Below are 18438 nucleotides of genomic sequence, written 5' to 3' on the forward strand. Positions count from 1 at the left end.
ACTTTCATGTGGTATTGTACAGAAAGGACAACTTTTTTTCTCCTCCATTTGAAAATGTGGGCGTTATCATCATTACTGTCAGATTCCAATCAATGCAAGTCATCAGAATCAGGTAATACACCAACTTATATTCTTGTCTTCGTGAAAGAAAGACATCGATATGTGTTACACGTGCTTGTATTATCATTAAACACATTTAACTTGTTTACAAAAATGTCTCTTTCATAAATAAATAAATATAAATGATATATATAAATGAGGTAGATCCCCTCGAGTTGGTCAATTGAAAAGTAGCTCGCCTGCAGAAAAAGTGTGGGCACCCCTGCATTAGACACATGGTCAATCACCTAAGGACAAATAGTTACCTCAGCAAATACGTTATATTGCCAAACGTATTTGGCCATCCATCCCAATGATCAGAATCAGGTGTCCTAATCACTTGGCCTGGCCACAGGTGTTTGACAAAATCAAACACTCAGGCATGGAGACTGTTTCTACAAACATTTGTGAAAGAATGGGCCGCTCTCAGGAGCTCAGTGATTTCCAGCGTGGAACTGTCATAGGATGCCACCTGTGCAACAAATCCAGTCGTGAAATATCCTCGCTCCTAAATATTCCAATTATATTCCATTATAAGAAAATGAAAGAGTTTGGGAACAACAGCAACTCAGCCACCAAGTTGTGGGCCACCTAAACTGACAGAGAGGGGTCAGAGGAAGAGGTCGCCGACAGTCAGTTTATACAGAGCTTCACACTTCATGTGACCTTCCAATTAACCCACGTACAGTACGCAGAGAGCTTCATGGAATGGTTTTCCATGGCCGAGCAGCTGCATCTAAGATATACATCACCAAGTCTAATGCAAAGCGTGGGATGCAGTGGTGTAAACACATCACAACTGGACTCTAGAGCAGTGGAGACGCCTTCTCTGTAGTGATGAATCACGCTTTTCCATCTGGAAATCTGATGAACGAATCCGGGTTTGAAGGTTGCCTGGAGAACAGTACATTTTTGACTGCATTGTGCCGAGTGTGAAATTTAGTGGAGGAGGAATTATGATGTGGGGTTGTGTTTCAGGAGTTGGGCTTGGCCCCTTAGTTCCAGTGAAAGGAACTTTGAATTCTCCAAGATACCAAAACATGTTGGATAATTCCAAGCTCCCAACCTTGTGGGAACAGTTTGGATACTTTTGGTACTGTAGTGTATGTTCCTTGTTTTGCAGCACATTCTTGGGTGGCAAGTTATAGTTTGCTTCATAAATAATTTTAGCTGTTTAAAAACACACCAAATCATTGAATTTCAATATTTTTTGATTGATTAAATACAGGGTTTGAATATTCTCTAAATCCAATATTATGTATATTGTAACGGACTTTTTTGGTAGACGGTGAGTGAATGAAGTGTACCTTTGTACAAAACCCAAAACCAGTGAAGTTGGCACGTTGTATGAATGGTAAATAAAAACAGAATACAATGATTTGCAAATCCTTTTCAACCTATATTCAATTGAATGGACTGCAAAGACAGGATAATATTTTGCAAATATTAGCTCTTTTGGAATTTGATGCCTGCAACATGTTTCAAAAAAGTTGGCTCAAGTGGCAAAAAAGACTGAGAAAGTTGATGAATGCTCGTCAAACACTTATATGGAACACCCCACAGGTGAACAGGCTAATTGGGAACAGGTGGGTGCCATGATTGGGTATAAAAGCAGCTTCCATGAAATGCTCAGTCATTCACAAACAAAGATGGGGCGAGTGTCACCACTTTGTGAACAAATGCATAAGCAAATTGTCCAACAGTTTAAGAACAACTTTTCTCAACCAGCTTTTGCCAGGAATTTACGGATTTCACCATTTAAGGTCTGTAATATCATCAAAAGGTTCAGAGAATCTGGAGAAATCACTGCACGTAAGCGAAGATATTACAGACCTTCGATCCCTCAGGCAGTACTGGATCAAAAAGCGACATCTGTGTTTAAAGGATATCACCACATGGACTCGGGAACACTTCGGAAAACCACTGTCAGTAACTAAAGTAGGTCGCGACATCTGTAAGTGCAAGTTCAAACTCTACTATGCACAGCAAAATACATTTATCAACAACACCCAGAAAGGCTGCCGGCTTCGCTGGGCCCAAACTCATCTAAGATGGACTGATGCAAAGTCTAAAAGAGTTCTGAGGTCTGACGAGTCCACATTTCAAATTGTTTTTGGAAACTGTGGACTTTGTGTCCTTCGGAACGAAGAGGAAAATAACCATCCGGATTGTTATAGTCGCAAAATTTCAAAAGCCAGCATCTGTGATGGTATGGGGGTGTATTAGTGCCCAAGACATGGGTAACTTACACATCTGTGAAGGCACCATTGATACTGAAAGGTACATACAGGTTTTGGGGCAACATATGTTGCCATCCAAGCAATGTTATCATGGACGCCCCTGCTTATTTCAGCAAAACAATGTCAAGCCTTGTGTTACAACAGTGTGGCTTAAAAGAGTGTGGGTACTAGACTGGCCTGCCTGTAGTCCAGACCTGTCTACCATTGAAAATGTGTGGCGCATTATGAAGCCTAAAATACCACAACGGACACCCCAGACTGTTGAACAACTTATGTTGTACATCAAGCAAGAATAGGAAAGAATTCCACCTGAAAAGCTTCAAAAACTGGTCTCCTAGGTTCCCAAATGTTTACTGAGTCTTGTTAAAAGGAAAGGCCATGTAACACAGTGGTAAAAATGACCCTGTGCCAAAATTACAGTGAGTGTGTTTGTAGTGCGTTGAACTGTGGGAGGAACTTCAAGTCAATCGGGTTTAAGGGATTAAAAATGGACCAACGTGATGTAATGGAAATATAATAAGACAGGTCAAGAAATTGCATTTTTTACTGTCTTCTCCTGCCCTAATTTCAACTGTCTCCTGTCTTGTTGTCCCCAGGCGTGGCTGACTGAGATCCACGAGTACGCCCAACAGGATGTGGTGCTCATGATACTCGGAAACAAGGCAAGACCAAATTCGATTTTGTCACGTCTATGGGATCATGTTTTGTTTTGGTCATGTTTGGTTTTGTTTTTTGGACAGTCAGTTCTTGTTCCTGCACTACCTTGTTTGTCTTATTACCATAGCAACTCATTAGTTTTCACCTTGTCCTCATGTCACGCCCCTGTCCTCATGTCTCACATCTGTTTAGCACTCATCATAGCTATTATTTGAACCGGAAGTTGCCAGGAAGTCAGCCTGGCGACTTTATACCTCAACTCCCTTAATGTCATGCCATGCTGCTTAATCATTCTGTCCATGCCACGTACGTTTTTGGTTTGTTTAAATGCCACAGTTAGTTAGTGTCTTTTGTTCTTTTGTCCATAGTCATGCCTTTGTGCAAGTTTTTGTTTTCAGTAGTCAAGTTTGTTCTCCGCCACTGTGCGCGCCTTGTGTTTGCCTTTTGTTAGTGATAGTGTTTAAGAATAAATATGTACTTACATTCACGTCTCGCTCGTGCCAACTTTCCTTTGCGTCGGAAAAACAATCCACCTCATAGTCCAAGTTCTGACAGATTTTAAGTTAAATGGAACAGAAATTAAACTTTAAAAGTGCCTTATTGTTCAAAACAGACTTATCATTAGGGGCCCCAAAATGTCTAAAAAAAAAAACAAACCATAATGTTTTCCTCTATTTAAAATGTGTAATTTATCGTAATTGATGGCTGGACAATTTAAAAACCAAAACAAGCGGAATAAAAGAGGAGGTGGAAACAAAGACAAAAATCTTTTATTAAAAATAGCTATTTCTCAGTGATTTTGAACGTATTTGAAGAAATGGTGTTGTAAACGAGTGTCAGGTAAGATAAATGCAGGAACTTAAAAGGCACTTTTTTTAAAGTCAGCAGTCATGTCTCGTTTAAACAGGGCCACGCTCAACTTTCAACAGTTCTCTTTTTCCCACCTGTCACACACTTTGCAATATTATTGTTCCGAGTCACATCCGGTCTGACTGTGTTGACGAAGTAACGATCTCTGAAAAATAGCTTACCGTATTTTTCGGGCCGTAAGGCGCACTTAAAATCCGTTCATTTTCTCAAAATTCGACAGTGCGCCTTACAACCCGACACGCCTAATGTATATATCAATTCTAGTTGTGTTTAACGATTTTGAAGCAAATATGAGATACATGAGGACTGCAAGTTGACACCTGTTCAATAAATGACGCTAGCATGCAAGCCCAACACTTTGAGAATATAGAACATTACACAAAAGGCTCAAAAATCTGTTAACATGTTTTAGTATGACTTTGGGTAGTGCCTAATGTACGGAATATTTCTGGTTGTGCTTACCGACCTCGAAGCATTTTTTTTTTTGTACATGGTGTAAAGACAATTCTGACCAGTAGATGGTATACGATTTGTAATTATTATTATTAATTAATTAATTTATTATTATTATCACTCAATCAATCAATGTTTATTTATGTAGCCCTAAATTACAAGTGTCTCAAAGGGCTGCACAAGCCACAACGACATCCTCGGTTCAGATCCCACATAAGGGCAAGGAAAAACTCACAACCCAGTGGGATGTCAATATGAATGACAATGAGAAACCTTGGAGAGGACCGCAGATGTGGGCATCCGCCCCATGGGAGACCGAATGCAATGGACGTCTAGTGGGTCTAGCATAATATTGTGACAGTCCAGTCCATATTGAATTTAACATAATAGTGAGAGTCCAGTCCATATTGGAGCCAGCAGGAGACCATCGCAAGCAGAGACGGGTCAGCAGCGCAGAGATGTCCCCGACCGATGCACAGGCGAGCGGTCCACCCCGGGTCCCAACTCTGGACAGCCAGCACTTCATCCATGGCCACCGGACCTGTGCCCCCCCCCCCTTCCAAAAGGGAGAGGGGGGCAGAGCAGAAAAGATAAAAGGAAAAAAAACGGCAGATCAACTGGTCTAAAAAGTGGGTCTATTTAAAGGCTAGAGTATACAGATGAATTTTAAGATGGGACTTAAATGCTTCTACTGAGGTAGCATCTCTAAATGTTACCAGGAGGGCAGTAACAGTTAGAATAGATATAGTTAGTCTATAGTTAGAAATACAGTTTATTATTATTATATTATTATTATTAGGATTTGTAGATTTGTAAATACTTTAAATGTTCCGATGCAAATAAAGAACATTACACCAGGCACTCAAAAATCTGTCAAAATGTTTAACTACGACTTGGAAGCCGCACCGCTTGATGGATTGTCCGCCCATAAAAATTAATAATTTGACCCCTTTAATGCGCCCTATAATCCGGTGCGCCTTGGGTATAAAACAGGGGTCGGCATCCCGGGGCTCTTTGGCCACTCTGATGTGGCTCAGCTGCATAATCGCCGAACCCCCTGATTGTTTTGGGGGGTTTCAGGATTTTGGTGCCTCTCCCGGACATTCTCCGATTTTCACTCGGACTACAATATTGAGGGCGTGCCGTGATGGCTTTACTTTTAACGTCCTCAACAACATGTCATCGCCCGCCTTTACACCATGCTATCTGCGTGCCGGCCGGACTCATGCATCTCGCTGGTATTATCGTCACACGTACGAGATTGCAAGGCATTTGGCCAACAGCCATACAGGTTACACTGAAGGTTGTGATATAAACAACTTTAACACTTTACTAATATGCGCCACACTGTGAACCCACACCAAACAAGTATGACAAACACATTTCGGGAGAACATCCTCACAGTAACACAACATAAACGCAACATAACAATTACCCAGAATCCCATGCATCCATGACTCTTCCAGGCTATATTATACACCCCCGCACCCCCAACCCCACCCATCTCAACCAACGCACGGAGGGGGGCGCGGGGGTTTGGTGCTAGCGGGGTATAAAATATAGCCTGGAAGAGTTGTGGATGCATGGGATTCTGGGTAATTGTTATGTTGCGTTTATGTTGTGTTACTGTGAGGATGTTCTCCCGAAATGTGTTTGTTATTCTTGGTTGGTGTGGGTTCACAGTATGGCGCATATTAGTAAGGGTGTTTAAGTTGTTTATATCACAACCTTCAGTGAACCTGTATGGCTGTTGACTATATGCCTTGCAGTCGTGTATGTGTATTAGCGGAAGCCACGTACGACATGTTACTGGGCTGGCAAGCTGTTTGTACATGTTGTAGAAGGCGTCAAAGGCAATGGCTTCATAGCACGCCCTTATTATTGTTATTTGGGATCACCATCAGCAGATTATAGCGAGAATGGTTGCGGCTCCGATTATCTTCTTTATTTTGTGAAATGGGTCAAAATGGCTCTTTGAGTGGTAAATGTTGCCGACCCCTGGTATAAAACAAGACCTGAATGGACCTTTCATTGGCAGGGCACCTTATAAACCCTATTGTCTGGAAAATACGGTAAATGCGTTGGAATCAGTGTTTAGTCATTGTTAATCTCGCCAAGCTTTATTGTGCAGCTCGCACGGTAGTTTCTAACATGGTACTAAATGACCACATTGTTTTTGTTATGCGGAGGGCCTGTTACGGTCTCAAAAAGGAATCCAATTGCGGATTAGTAAAAAGTGTATTTAATAACAAAAAATCAGTATAGAAAATCATTTAAGAGTAACAAAAAATTCAGCTCCAGGAAGACGGGGTCAAAAGTCTCTTAAGCATCTGAGGAAATACAAAAAACAGGAATCAAAAAAAGGTTCAGGACAAAGGTCAAAATGATAGCGTTCAGGTTAGAGTGTACCACAGGCAACAGACGAACTGGCACTGGCTGGGTGGAGATCCAGGGCTTAAGTCAGGTCGTTGATTAGGTGCAGGTGGGCTTGGATGGCTGACAGGACACCTGCAACTGACGACCAGGGAGAGACTTGCAGACACAAGAGGGAAAAAAAAGACAGGGGAACCGCCCTCATGACAGGGCCCCCCAAATGAATCTCTGTTAGTGACGCTCAAACAATACTTTGTGTCCCTAGACACTGTTCATTTGCAACAATTAAAGAGAGCTTAAAAAATGAGAGAATATAAAAAAGAAAAGAAAAGAAATGTATGTCGTTATGTAATTTGTTCCCATTTTAAGGTCACTACAAAGCATTTTTGAGTTGTTTAAATTAAATAACTTTCCTCGGCCTCTGAATCGTTGCTGACGGAAATGGTTGCAGTCCCAAAAGTACAATTGTAGTCATTTCTAGCACACACACCTCCCACTAGCTAATTTGCAAATATCGCCGTGCCCTTTTTTTTCTCTCAGCAACTAACAGTTCCTATTCCTCCCGCTTAGCAGAAGAGAACAGACGTCTGTGCCTTTAAGCTCTGTCTGTGGCTGTCCTACACACACACACACACACACACACACACATACACACACATTCTTGTATTTGTTACCTTCTTGAGACTTCTAAATAATGCCTACCTCTTTAGATCCACTCTTTCTAGACATATAAATATTTGTATATACAAAATGTGACAGTCTCAAGCCGTCCCCTTGCGGGTTCCATGGACCACCAAGGAAGGACATGACTTCGAGCAGTTTGACTTTGTTTATTTTTCAATTAACACCTCAGTCCAGGTGGCTTTTCCACTCCTCTTTTCCACTCGCTCGTCGTCTGTCTTCGGCTCTCCTCCTCTATCGCTCTGCGTCAGCTGCACTCCTGCTTCTTCCAGCCTCTCCGCCTCCGTTCCTCGCGTTCACAGCTGCCGCTCCTTTTAACAGTGCGAGAGGATTCATTAATTGTATCCAGGTGCGCGATCCATGCACCTGATCTCGCTTGTGGTGTCGCTCCCGGCACGCCCCGCCTCGCCGCTCGCTCGCCATCTTCGCCTCCTCGCCGCCATCATGGACCGGGCTCCAGCGTGCCCTGCCGCTCTGTCGGACCGGCGGCTCCGCCTCTCCACAAACATTAATAATATATACATACTATGCAAATATAAAAAAAGCTTGTTGGGAAAAATGAGTTGGAATTTCACAAGACAAAGGTCACAATTTCACAAGGAAAAAATTGTAATTTTACTCAACGCAAGTCAGAATTTTACAAGACAAACTGAACATTTTTGCAACAGTATGATACACGTTGGAATTTTATGAAAAGAGTCGTCATTTCAATCGACAAATGTCACAATTTTATAGGAAAATTTTAAAAAGTTGGCAAAATTACAATAATAAACTGAATTTTACCTGGCAAAATTATCACAAAAGTCATCATTTTACTCAAAAAAAGTCACTATTTTTACAAGAACAACAAAACAATTGGCAATATCGTGATAAAAGTCTTAAATTTTATATGGCAAATGTCACCATTTTGCATTAAAAAGTAATAATTTCACAAAAAAAAAGTAATTTACAATATTGCAATATTACAGAAACAGAAAGCATATGAGAAATTGTTACTAAAATGTTATTAGAAAAAAGTCAACACATTGTGAGAAAAAGATTGCTTTTAGTTAAAAAAAAAAATTGGGAATTTTTTGTTTGTAATTGGTTTTTAATCTTCATATTTACTTCAAGTTATTACAGTATGTCTCGACGGGGACTTTGGTGTGGATTGTTTTACCGTGGTGCAAAGCGATTGGAACGGACACGGCGTGAAGGTAATGACATCTTTAATCTTAACTTAAAAATATTACGTAAACAAAAGGTATAAACAAAAGGCGCTCAAAACTTGGCTATGAAAACTAAAACTCGCATAATGGGACAACTATGAACATAAAACAAAACTTACAAACTATGGCATGAAAAACTTACTTGGACCGAGAAAGAGCATGGATCATGGGCATGGACAACATGAGAGGTGATAAAGGGCGATGTCGCCAGCTGACTGCCTGGCAACTGCAGGCTTAAATTGTGACGTGGTGATTGACAACAGGTGCATGAGTCCAAGTGAATCAGGTGCGTGAGTCGTGAGAACAGGTGAACTGATTGGTAGTCATGGATACAAAAACAAACCAGGGTGCGCAAAAACAGGAACTAATTTAGTCAAAAACATAACAGAACATAACTAAACAGAACATGATCATAAAAACATGACAGTCTCTTCATAGAAATTATGTATTTAATTTTTCAAAAATGTTTGGCCAAAGGGGGTGCATTTCAATTTCTTACACACACTTGTTATTTCATATGTTGACAAGAGGGGGAGCACTTTTAAATCCGACACCCAGTCAATTTGAAAAATCCCTCCTTTTTGGGACCACCCTCATTGTGATAGATCTCACCACCAGGGGTGCAAATGAGACCTTCTCTATTAGATGCAATGGTTTTCCGTATCAAGACCATTATTTATGTCTTAACTTGTTCACCGGTCCTCACATTGAAGGTACTTTTCCTTGTTGACGTCTCAAGAAGGGTAGAAATACAAGAACACACACACACACACACCTCCGTGTCAGCCCTCAAATTAGCATCCTGGGAGTCCGTTTTGACTCATTACTACCTGGACGCCAACCATGGCTGTTATGTAAACTGTGGGAAAAAAATCGCCAGCCGGTCTCAACAGCTGGTGGGTGTACATATGTTTATGTGTGGACTCATTAGCCTTTTTTTTTTCCTTCCTTTTGGATGATTTTGAAAAATCCCTCCTTTTTGGGACCACCCTCATTGTGATAGATCTCACCACCAGGGGTGCAAATGAGACCTTCTCTATTAGATGCAATGGTTTTCCGTATCAAGACCATTATTTATGTCTTAACTTGTTCACCGGTCCTCACATTGAAGGTACTTTTCCTTGTTGACGTCTCAAGAAGGGTAGAAATACAAGAACACACACACACACACACCTCCGTGTCAGCCCTCAAATTAGCATCCTGGGAGTCCGTTTTGACTCATTACTACCTGGACGCCAACCATGGCTGTTATGTAAACTGTGGGAAAAAAATCGCCAGCCGGTCTCAACAGCTGGTGGGTGTACATATGTTTATGTGTGGACTCATTAGCCTTTTTTTTTTCCTTCCTTTTGGATGATTTGTCCTGGTTTCATTAGGCCGACGCTACTCACGAGAGGGTGGTAAAGAGAGAGGACGGCGAGAGGCTTGCAAAGGTGAGGCATTTTGAATCTCGTGTCCGTTTAACTTGACATTTAGAGAATGAAAATCTCCATTTGGAGGAAACGTTGTGCATGTAAAAAAGCATTGTAGATGTCATTACCAAAAATAAACGTATCATGACCTCTGCAAAGCTCAAAATACATAATGTCGTTTAAAAAGAATAATGTCATGATCTCCCATGACTGTTTAGACCAGGGGTCACCAACCTTTTTGAAACCAAGAGCTACTTCTTGGGTACTGATTAATGCGAAGGGCTACCAGTTTGATACACACTTAAATAAATTGCCCAAAATAGCCGATTTGCTCAATTCACCTTTCATAAATAAATCTATATATTTAAAAAAAAATGGGTATTTCTGTCTGTCATTCCGTCGTACATTTTTTTTCCTTTTACAGAAGGTTTTTTTGTAGAGAATAAATGATGAAAAAAACACTTAATCGAACGGTTTAAAAGAGGAGAAAACAAGAAAAAAATGATAATTACATTTTGAAACATAGTTTATCTTCAATTTCGACTCTTTAAAATTCTAAATTCAACCGAAAAAAGAAGAGAAAAAATAGCTAGTTCGAATAATTTAGAAAAAATTTAAAAAATTATTTATGGAACATCATTAGTATTTTTTCCTGATTAAGATTAATTGTAGAATTTTGATGGCATGATTTAAATAGGTTAAATCCAATCCAATCCACTTTATTTATATAGCACATTTAAACAACAATAACGTTTCCAAAGTGCTGCACAGCCATGTTAAAAACAATTGTAAAAATAAATAAATAAAATAAATAAAATTTAAAAAAAAAAAAAAAAAAAAAGTATATATATATATATATTATGCTCCACCAATGACTGAATAAAAACAAAAAATAAATAAATATAAAACCAATAAAAACAATATAAAAACAAATATGATTAAAAACTATTTTAAAGGTTAAAATCCAATCTGCATTTTGTTAGAATGTATAACAAATTGGACCAGGCTATATTTCTAACAAAGACAAATAATTATTTCTTCCAGATTTTCCAGAACAAAAATTTTAAAAGACATTCAAAATACTTTGAAATAAGATTTACATTTGATTCTACAGATTTTCTTGATTTGCCAGAATATATTTTTTTTAATTTTAATCACAAATATTCTTCGTCGAAAAAACAGAAGCTGAAATGAAGAATTAATTTAAAATGTATTTATTATTCTTTACAATAAAAAAAATTAATTTACTTGAACATTGATTTAAATTGTCAGGAAAGAAGAGGAAGGAATTTAAAAGGTAAAAAGATATATGTGTTTAAAAATCCTAAAATCATTTTTAAGGTTGTATTTTTCTCTCTAAAATTGTCTTTCTGAAAGTTATAAGAAGCAAAGTAAAAAAGTAAATTAATTTTTTTAAACAAGTGAAGAGCAAGTCTTTAAAATATGTTCTTGGATTTTCAATTTCTATTTGAGTTTTGTCCCTCTTTGAATTAAAAATGTCGAGCAAAGCGAGACCAGCTTGCTAGTAAATAAATTCAATTTAAAAATTAGAGGCAGCTCACTGGTAAGTGCTGCTATTTGAGCTATTTTTAGAACAGGCCAGCGGGCTACTCATCTATTTTTTACGGGCTACCTGGTGACCCCTGATCTACAGTATTGTTGTTATACTTTAAATACATTGATATGGTTCTTACAAAAACATAAACAAGTGAGTTTTATCAGCTCTCAGTCACTGAATAAATCCTCATCTGTTTTATGTCAAAGCAGCAACCAATTAAACAATTTCTTCTTCTAAATCAACCTTTCATGTTGCATAAAACAAAGTATAAACCGGCAAGGGGCAATTAAGTGCAATACTACTCACTTCAGGCTCGCTTGTCATCAATCAGCGGCTTGACAATTTTGCCTGCAGAAGAAAAGCCTTAGCAGATCAATGCTATCTTCTTTATTTTTATCTACTCGTTACGCTACCTCGTTAAAGTGCCATTCTTCCGACCTTGCAGGAGTTCGGGGTTCCTTTCATGGAGACCAGCGCTAGGACAGGTCTCAATGTAGACTTGGCCTTCACTGCTGTGGCCAAGTAAGTACACAAATCATCAACACTACAGTCAACAAAAATATCAACCCCTTTGTTTTGTTTTTTGCCAAGCTGTCATCAAGCTAACCACCTCCCAAGTCTTGCACACATTCTCATCAATTGTTGTACATACCAAGCACACACGATATCGCCAAAAGTATTTGGCCACCCATCCAAATGATCGTAAAAATCGAGCATGTTTATATATTAGAGCTCCAAACTTCATGTGACCTTACAATTAGCCCACGTACAGTACGCAGAGAGGTTAGGCAAGATAGCAAACAACAGATGCATTTTTTTACCAGTTATTTCACTGAAAATAATATAATTTTGGTTCGATTTAGCCCAAAAAAGAGGGGTCTTGTTGTATTCTTGGCCGTCTTACAGTATACAGTGGGGCAAGAAAGTATTTAGTCAGCCACCGATTGTGCAAGTTCTCCCACTTAAAATGATGACAGAGGTCTGTAATTTTCATCGTAGGTACACTTCAACTGTGAAAGACAGAATGTGAAAAAAATGTATTTGTAAATTATGCTGAAAAATAAGTATTTGGTCAACCATTCAAAGCTCTCACTGATGGAAGGAGGTTTTGGCTCAAAATCTCACGATACATGGCCCCATTCATTCTTTCCTTAACACGGATCAATCGTCCTGTCCCCTTAGCAGAAAAACAGCCCCAAAGCATGATGTTTCCACCCCCATGCTTCACAGTAGATGTGGTGTTCTTGGGATGCAACTCAGTATTCTTCTTCCTCCAAACACGACGAGTTGAGTTTATACCAAAAAGTTCTATTTTGGTTTCATCTGACCACATGACATTCTCCCAATCCTCTGCTGTATCATCCGTGTGCTCTCTGGCAAACTTCAGACGGGCCTGGACATGCACTGGCTTAAGCAGGGGGACACGTCTGCCACTGCAGGATTTGATTCCCTGTCGGCGTAGTGTGTTACTGATGGTAGCCTTTGTTACTTTGGTCCCAGCTCTCTGCAGGTCATTCACCAGGTCCACCCGTGTGGTTCTGGGATTTTTGCTCACCGTTCTCATGATCTTTCTGAACACATGGGATGAGATCTTGCGTGGAGCCCCAGATTGAGGGAGATTATCAGTGGTCTTGTATGTCTTCCATTTTCTGATAATTGCTCCCACAGTTGATTTTTTCACACCAAGCTGCTTGCCTATTGTAGATTCACTCTTCCCAGTCTGGTGCAGGTCTACAATTATTTTCCTGGTGTCCTTCGACAGCTCTTTGGTCTCTGCCATAGTGGAGTTTGGAGTCTTACTGTTTGAGGCTGTGGACAGGTGTCTTTTATACAGATAACGAGTTCAAACAAGTGCCATTAATACAGGTATCGAGTGGAAGACAGAGAGCTTCTTAAAGAAGAAGTTATAGGTCTGTGAGAGCGAGAGATCTTCCTTGTTTGAAGTGACCAAATACTTAATTTCCACCATAATTTACGAATAAATTCTTTAAAATTCCTACAATGTGAATTCCTGGATTTTTTTTTTCACATTCTGTCTCTCACAGCTGAAGTGTACCTATTAAAGATGCACGGATAGGCAATTATATAATCCGCAACCGCATCACCAAAGTCGTCATCCACCCGCCGTTCACCCGAACCAACATTTTATCAGAACCGCAACCGCCCGCCACCCGCCCATTGAAATACATCAGAGGTCGGCCACCTTCACCACTCAAAAAGCTATTTAAACCCGTTTCACAGAGCAAAGAAGACAATGGGAGCTGCCAAAGTTCTCGCGAATATCCAATGGTGTTCATCCTAATGACAAGAATAAGTGCGTGATGTGAAGCCATTGCCTTTGACACCTTCAGCAACATGTACAAACCGATTGCTAGTCCAGCAACATGTTGTGTGTGGTTTCCGCAGACACACGCACACGACTGCAAGGCATACTGGGTGACACATAGAACACTAATGGTTGTGATATAAACAATTTTAACACTCTTAGTAATATGCGCTACGCTGTGAAGCCAAACCAAAGAAGAATGACAAACACATTTCGGGAGAACATCCTCCCAGTAACAAACATAAACGCAACACAACAAATACCCAGAATCCTTTACATCCGTGATTCTTCCTGAATATATTTTACATCCACGGGGGGGTTTGCTGCTAGCGGGGTGTATAAAATAGTCAGGAAGAGTCATGGATGCAAAGGATTCTGGGTATTTGTTGTGTTGCGTTTATGTTGTGTTACTGGGAGGATAATCTCCCGAAATGTGTTTGTCATTCTTCTTTGGTGTGGCTTCACAGCGTGGCGCATATTACTAAGAGTGTTAAAATTGTTTATATCACAACCATTAGTGTACTCTGTGTCACCCAGTATGCCTTGCAGTCGTGTGCGTGTGTCTGCGGAAACCACACACAACATGTTGCTGGACTGACAAGCAGATCGTACATGTTGTAGAAGGTGACAAAGCCAATGGCTTCATAGCACGCCCTAATACTGGGTGACTGCCGGCAGTCATTCTAGAGAATGTTTGCGGCTCCTATTGTCTTCTTCGCATTGTGACACGGGTCCTAAATGGCTCTTTGAATGGTAAAGGATACCGATCCCTGAACCCATCCATCCATCCATCATCTTCTGCTTATCCGAGGTCGGGTCGCGGGGGCAACAGCCTAAGCAGGGAAACCCAGACTTCTCTCTCCCCACCCACTTCGTCTAGCTCTTCCCGGGGGATCCCGAGGCGTTCAGATGCCCGGACCACTTCATCTGGCTCCTCTCGATGTGAAGGAGCAGCGGCTTTACTTTGAGTTCCTCCCGGATGGCAGAGCTTCTCACCCTATCTCTAAGGGAGAGCCCCGCCACACGGCGGAGGAAACTCATTTCGGCCGCTTGTACCCGTGATCTTATCCTTTCGGTCATGACCCAAAGCTCATGACCATAGGTGAGGATGGGAACGTAGATCAACCGGTAAATTGAGAGCTTTGCCTTCCGGCTCAGCTCCTTCTTTACCACAACGGATCGGTACAACGTCCGCATTACTGAAGACGCCGCACCGATCCGCCTGTCGATCTCACGATCCACTCTTCCCTCACTCGTGAACAAGACTCCTAGGTACTTGAACTCCCCCACTTGGGGCAGGGTGTCCTCCCCAACCCGTAGATGGCATTCCACCCTTTTCCGGGCGAGAACCATGGACTGGGACTTGGAGGTGCTGATTCTCATTCCGGTCGCTTCACACTCGGCTGCGAACCGATCCAGCGAGAGCTGAAGGTCCCGGTCAGATGAAGCCATCAGGACCACATCTTCTGCAAAAAGCAGAGACCTAATCCTGCGGTTACCAAACCGGAAACCCTCAACGCCTTGACTGCGCCTAGAAATTCTGTCCATAAAAGTTATGAACAGAATTGGTGACAAAGGACAGCCTTGGCGGAGTCCAACCCTCACTGGAAACGTGTTCGACTTACTGCAAGCAATGCGGACCAAGCTCTGACACTGATCATACAGGGAGCGGACCGCCACAATAAGACAGTCCGATACCCCATACTCTTTGAGAACTCCCCACAGGACTTCCCGAGGGACACAGTCGAATGCCTTCTCCAAGTCCACAAAGCACATGTAGACTGGTTGGGCAAACTCCCATGCACCCTCAAGAACCCTGCCGAGAGTATAGAGCTGGTCCACAGTTCCACGACTAGGACGAAAACCACACTCTTCCTCCTGAATCCGAGGTTCGACTATGCGGCGTAGTCTCCTCTCCAGTACACCTGAATAAACCTTACCGGGAAGGCTGAGGAGTGTGATCCCACGATCCATGTATATCAAATATTTCCAAATGGTTCAACCGCCACCCACCTGAATCTAAATAAAATCTATTTTTTTGTCATGTCACCCGCCCGACCCGCGGTTTATCCGCGGACTCCGCGGATGAGACCGCAAACCGCGCATCACTAGTACCTGTGATGAAAACTACAGACCTCTGTCATCATTTTAAGTGGGAGAACGTGCACAATCGGTGGCTGACTAAATACTTTTTTTGCCCCACTGTATCTAGGGTCAATTTAATAAATGCATTTCCTCTTTTCTATTTCAGGGAGCTGAAGCATCGATCGGCAAAGGATGCGAGTGAAAACTTCAAGCTTCAAGAGTACGTGAGCCAGGAGGTTAAAAGTGCAAGCTGCTGCAGATCCTAAAGAGGCCCTAAGAAGTGTTTATGTGTGGTTGTTGGATTGTCGACTGAGGTTCCCGGAGGAAAGTCCGTAGTATCATGTTTTTCTGTCGTCTTGCACCACCGATGGTATTTAGCTTCATGTAGAATCGGAGACTTTATGTTAAGCACAAATTAAGTGTTTCCACGTCAGTTAAGCTCACCAGCATGGACTCCAATGGAAGACGTTTGGTGTTTCAGAAGCTGATGTTTGAGAATGCCTTTTTCTTTCTTGTGCATAATTGCTCATTTTAACCTAAACAAGCTAGCTATTTGTCGTGTAATACTGCAAAACGTCACTGTGCAATGAAATTTTGTTTTTTTGTTTTGTTTTTCTCTTTTTTTCACCACAAAAACAAAGAAAAGTCATTTTGGATAGACTTATTTTTTCATTGGACAGAGTATAGTGTGCAACATCAATTCAGCTGCAATAATATAACAATATAATAATAAAGCCACCAAGTTGAAATGGTAGATCATAAATCCGCTCACATTGCCTCTGACTTGTAATATACTGCCCCCTAGCGGAAGGAAGCGAACTTGAACGTTATTGAGTTTAGCAATATATATTTCCTTCAATATATATATTTAAATTATTTAGAACATGATTAATAACAATAATGTAAGATTTATACATTTTAATTTGAGAAAGGATGTATGTAAATACTTATGTTTCTGCATGTAAAAAGCACAGACTTTAGAATGTTTAACATGTGAAAATGAAGTATTCTATTGACAAAAAAATGTGTATATTGATGTGTATAATTTCTTGTATTTCATATTCATGACAGTGCATTGCATTAATTAGCTTTATTTAACTATACATAAATGAGAACCGGTAAGTTATGTCATGTTGTTTTAAAAAAAAAAAAATTGCCGTTTATATTAATAATGTTGATTGGAATCATGCCACAGTGTTAAGATCATTTTTTGTACATTTGCTTTAGTTGTTGGAAATAAATACTAGGAAAGTAAGATTTTACATTATGTATTTATTTTACTTTCTAATGTTTGGGTCCTTTTTTTCCCTCACTACTTTTGACTATCATCTCTTGTGACACATGTAACTAAAGTGGTACAATAAAATCCAGAATGAGCTGAACATTTTAGACGTGCATGACAAATGTGGAATTTTGTTATAGAATTACGTGGAAAAAATTGATAGAAATGTACAATTTGGAATGTGAAAAATAAGCTGAAATGTTTGACAGTTTGAATGGGTTGAGAAATGTGGAAATAGTTAAAGCCGGGGTGTCAAAGTCATTTTAATTCAGGAGCCACGTGGAGAAAAATCTATTACCAAGTGGGCCGGACTGGTAAAATCATGGCATGATGACTTAAAAGTAAAGACGACTTCAGATTGTCTTTTTTTGTTGTTGAAAAATAGAACATAAATAGATCATAATGTTTTGTTTGTGTACAATTACATGTTGCGGTTAATAGTAGTCTATCTTCATGTGTTGTTATTTCTACTCTTTGAATACATTTATTCATAATGTTCATCAGTATAAAGGGTGGAATTGAAAGATGTCATTTCAACTCTCATTTTAACACGAGTTTTTAAATTCCCCTATTGGTGCTAATTTTTTATCTATTAGAACAGTGGTCCCCAACCACGATTGGTACCGGGCCGCAGAAGAATTTTTTATTCGATTTTATTTAAAAAAAAACAAAAATTGTATATATATTTTTTTTTTTAATTAAATCAACATAAAAAACACAATATACACTTACAATTAGTGGACCAACCACAAAAACCTCTCTTTTTCATGACAAAAATGTCCCTTTTTCAATAAATAAATAAATAATAAAAGGGCAACCCGCCCCCCACCCGGGCCGCGGGACAAATTATTAAGCGTTGACCGGTCCGCGGATACAAAAAGGTTGGGGACCGCTGTATTAGAAGATTAAATTAATAATATTATCAATATTGAAAGGCAGCACGGTGGAACAGGGGTTAAATTCAACTTAAATTACAGCGCCAACGATTGTCACACACACACTAGGTGTGGCGAAATTATTCTCTGCATTTGACCCATCACCCTTGATCACCGCCTGGGAGGTGAGGGGAGCAGTGAGCAACAGCAGTGGCCGCGCCCGGGAATCATTTTTTGTGATTTAACCCCCAATTCCAACCATTAAGGCTGAGTGCCAAGCAGGGAGGTAATGGGTCCCATTTTTTATAGTCTTTGGTAT

The 18438-nt window shown here is 40.3% G+C and overlaps 1 protein-coding gene across 1 annotated transcript in view; it reads left to right on the forward strand.

The window, feature by feature from the left end:
• Positions 1-17351, forward strand: part of LOC133541393 (ras-related protein Rab-26-like) — a 124051-nt gene extending 106700 nt beyond the window's left edge. Inside the window, exons 6-9 of the mRNA XM_061884791.1 lie at positions 2936-3001; positions 9958-10014; positions 11997-12073; positions 16129-17351. Coding sequence (XP_061740775.1) covers positions 2936-3001; positions 9958-10014; positions 11997-12073; positions 16129-16228 — 300 coding nt within the window. The 3' untranslated portion in view covers positions 16229-17351. The remainder of the gene's footprint in view (positions 1-2935; positions 3002-9957; positions 10015-11996; positions 12074-16128) is intronic.
• Positions 17352-18438: the final 1087 nt, after the last annotated feature.

The sequence above is a fragment of the Nerophis ophidion genome, linkage group LG23 (genome assembly GCF_033978795.1).
Source record: "Nerophis ophidion isolate RoL-2023_Sa linkage group LG23, RoL_Noph_v1.0, whole genome shotgun sequence".
Lineage (NCBI taxonomy): Eukaryota > Metazoa > Chordata > Actinopteri > Syngnathiformes > Syngnathidae > Nerophis > Nerophis ophidion.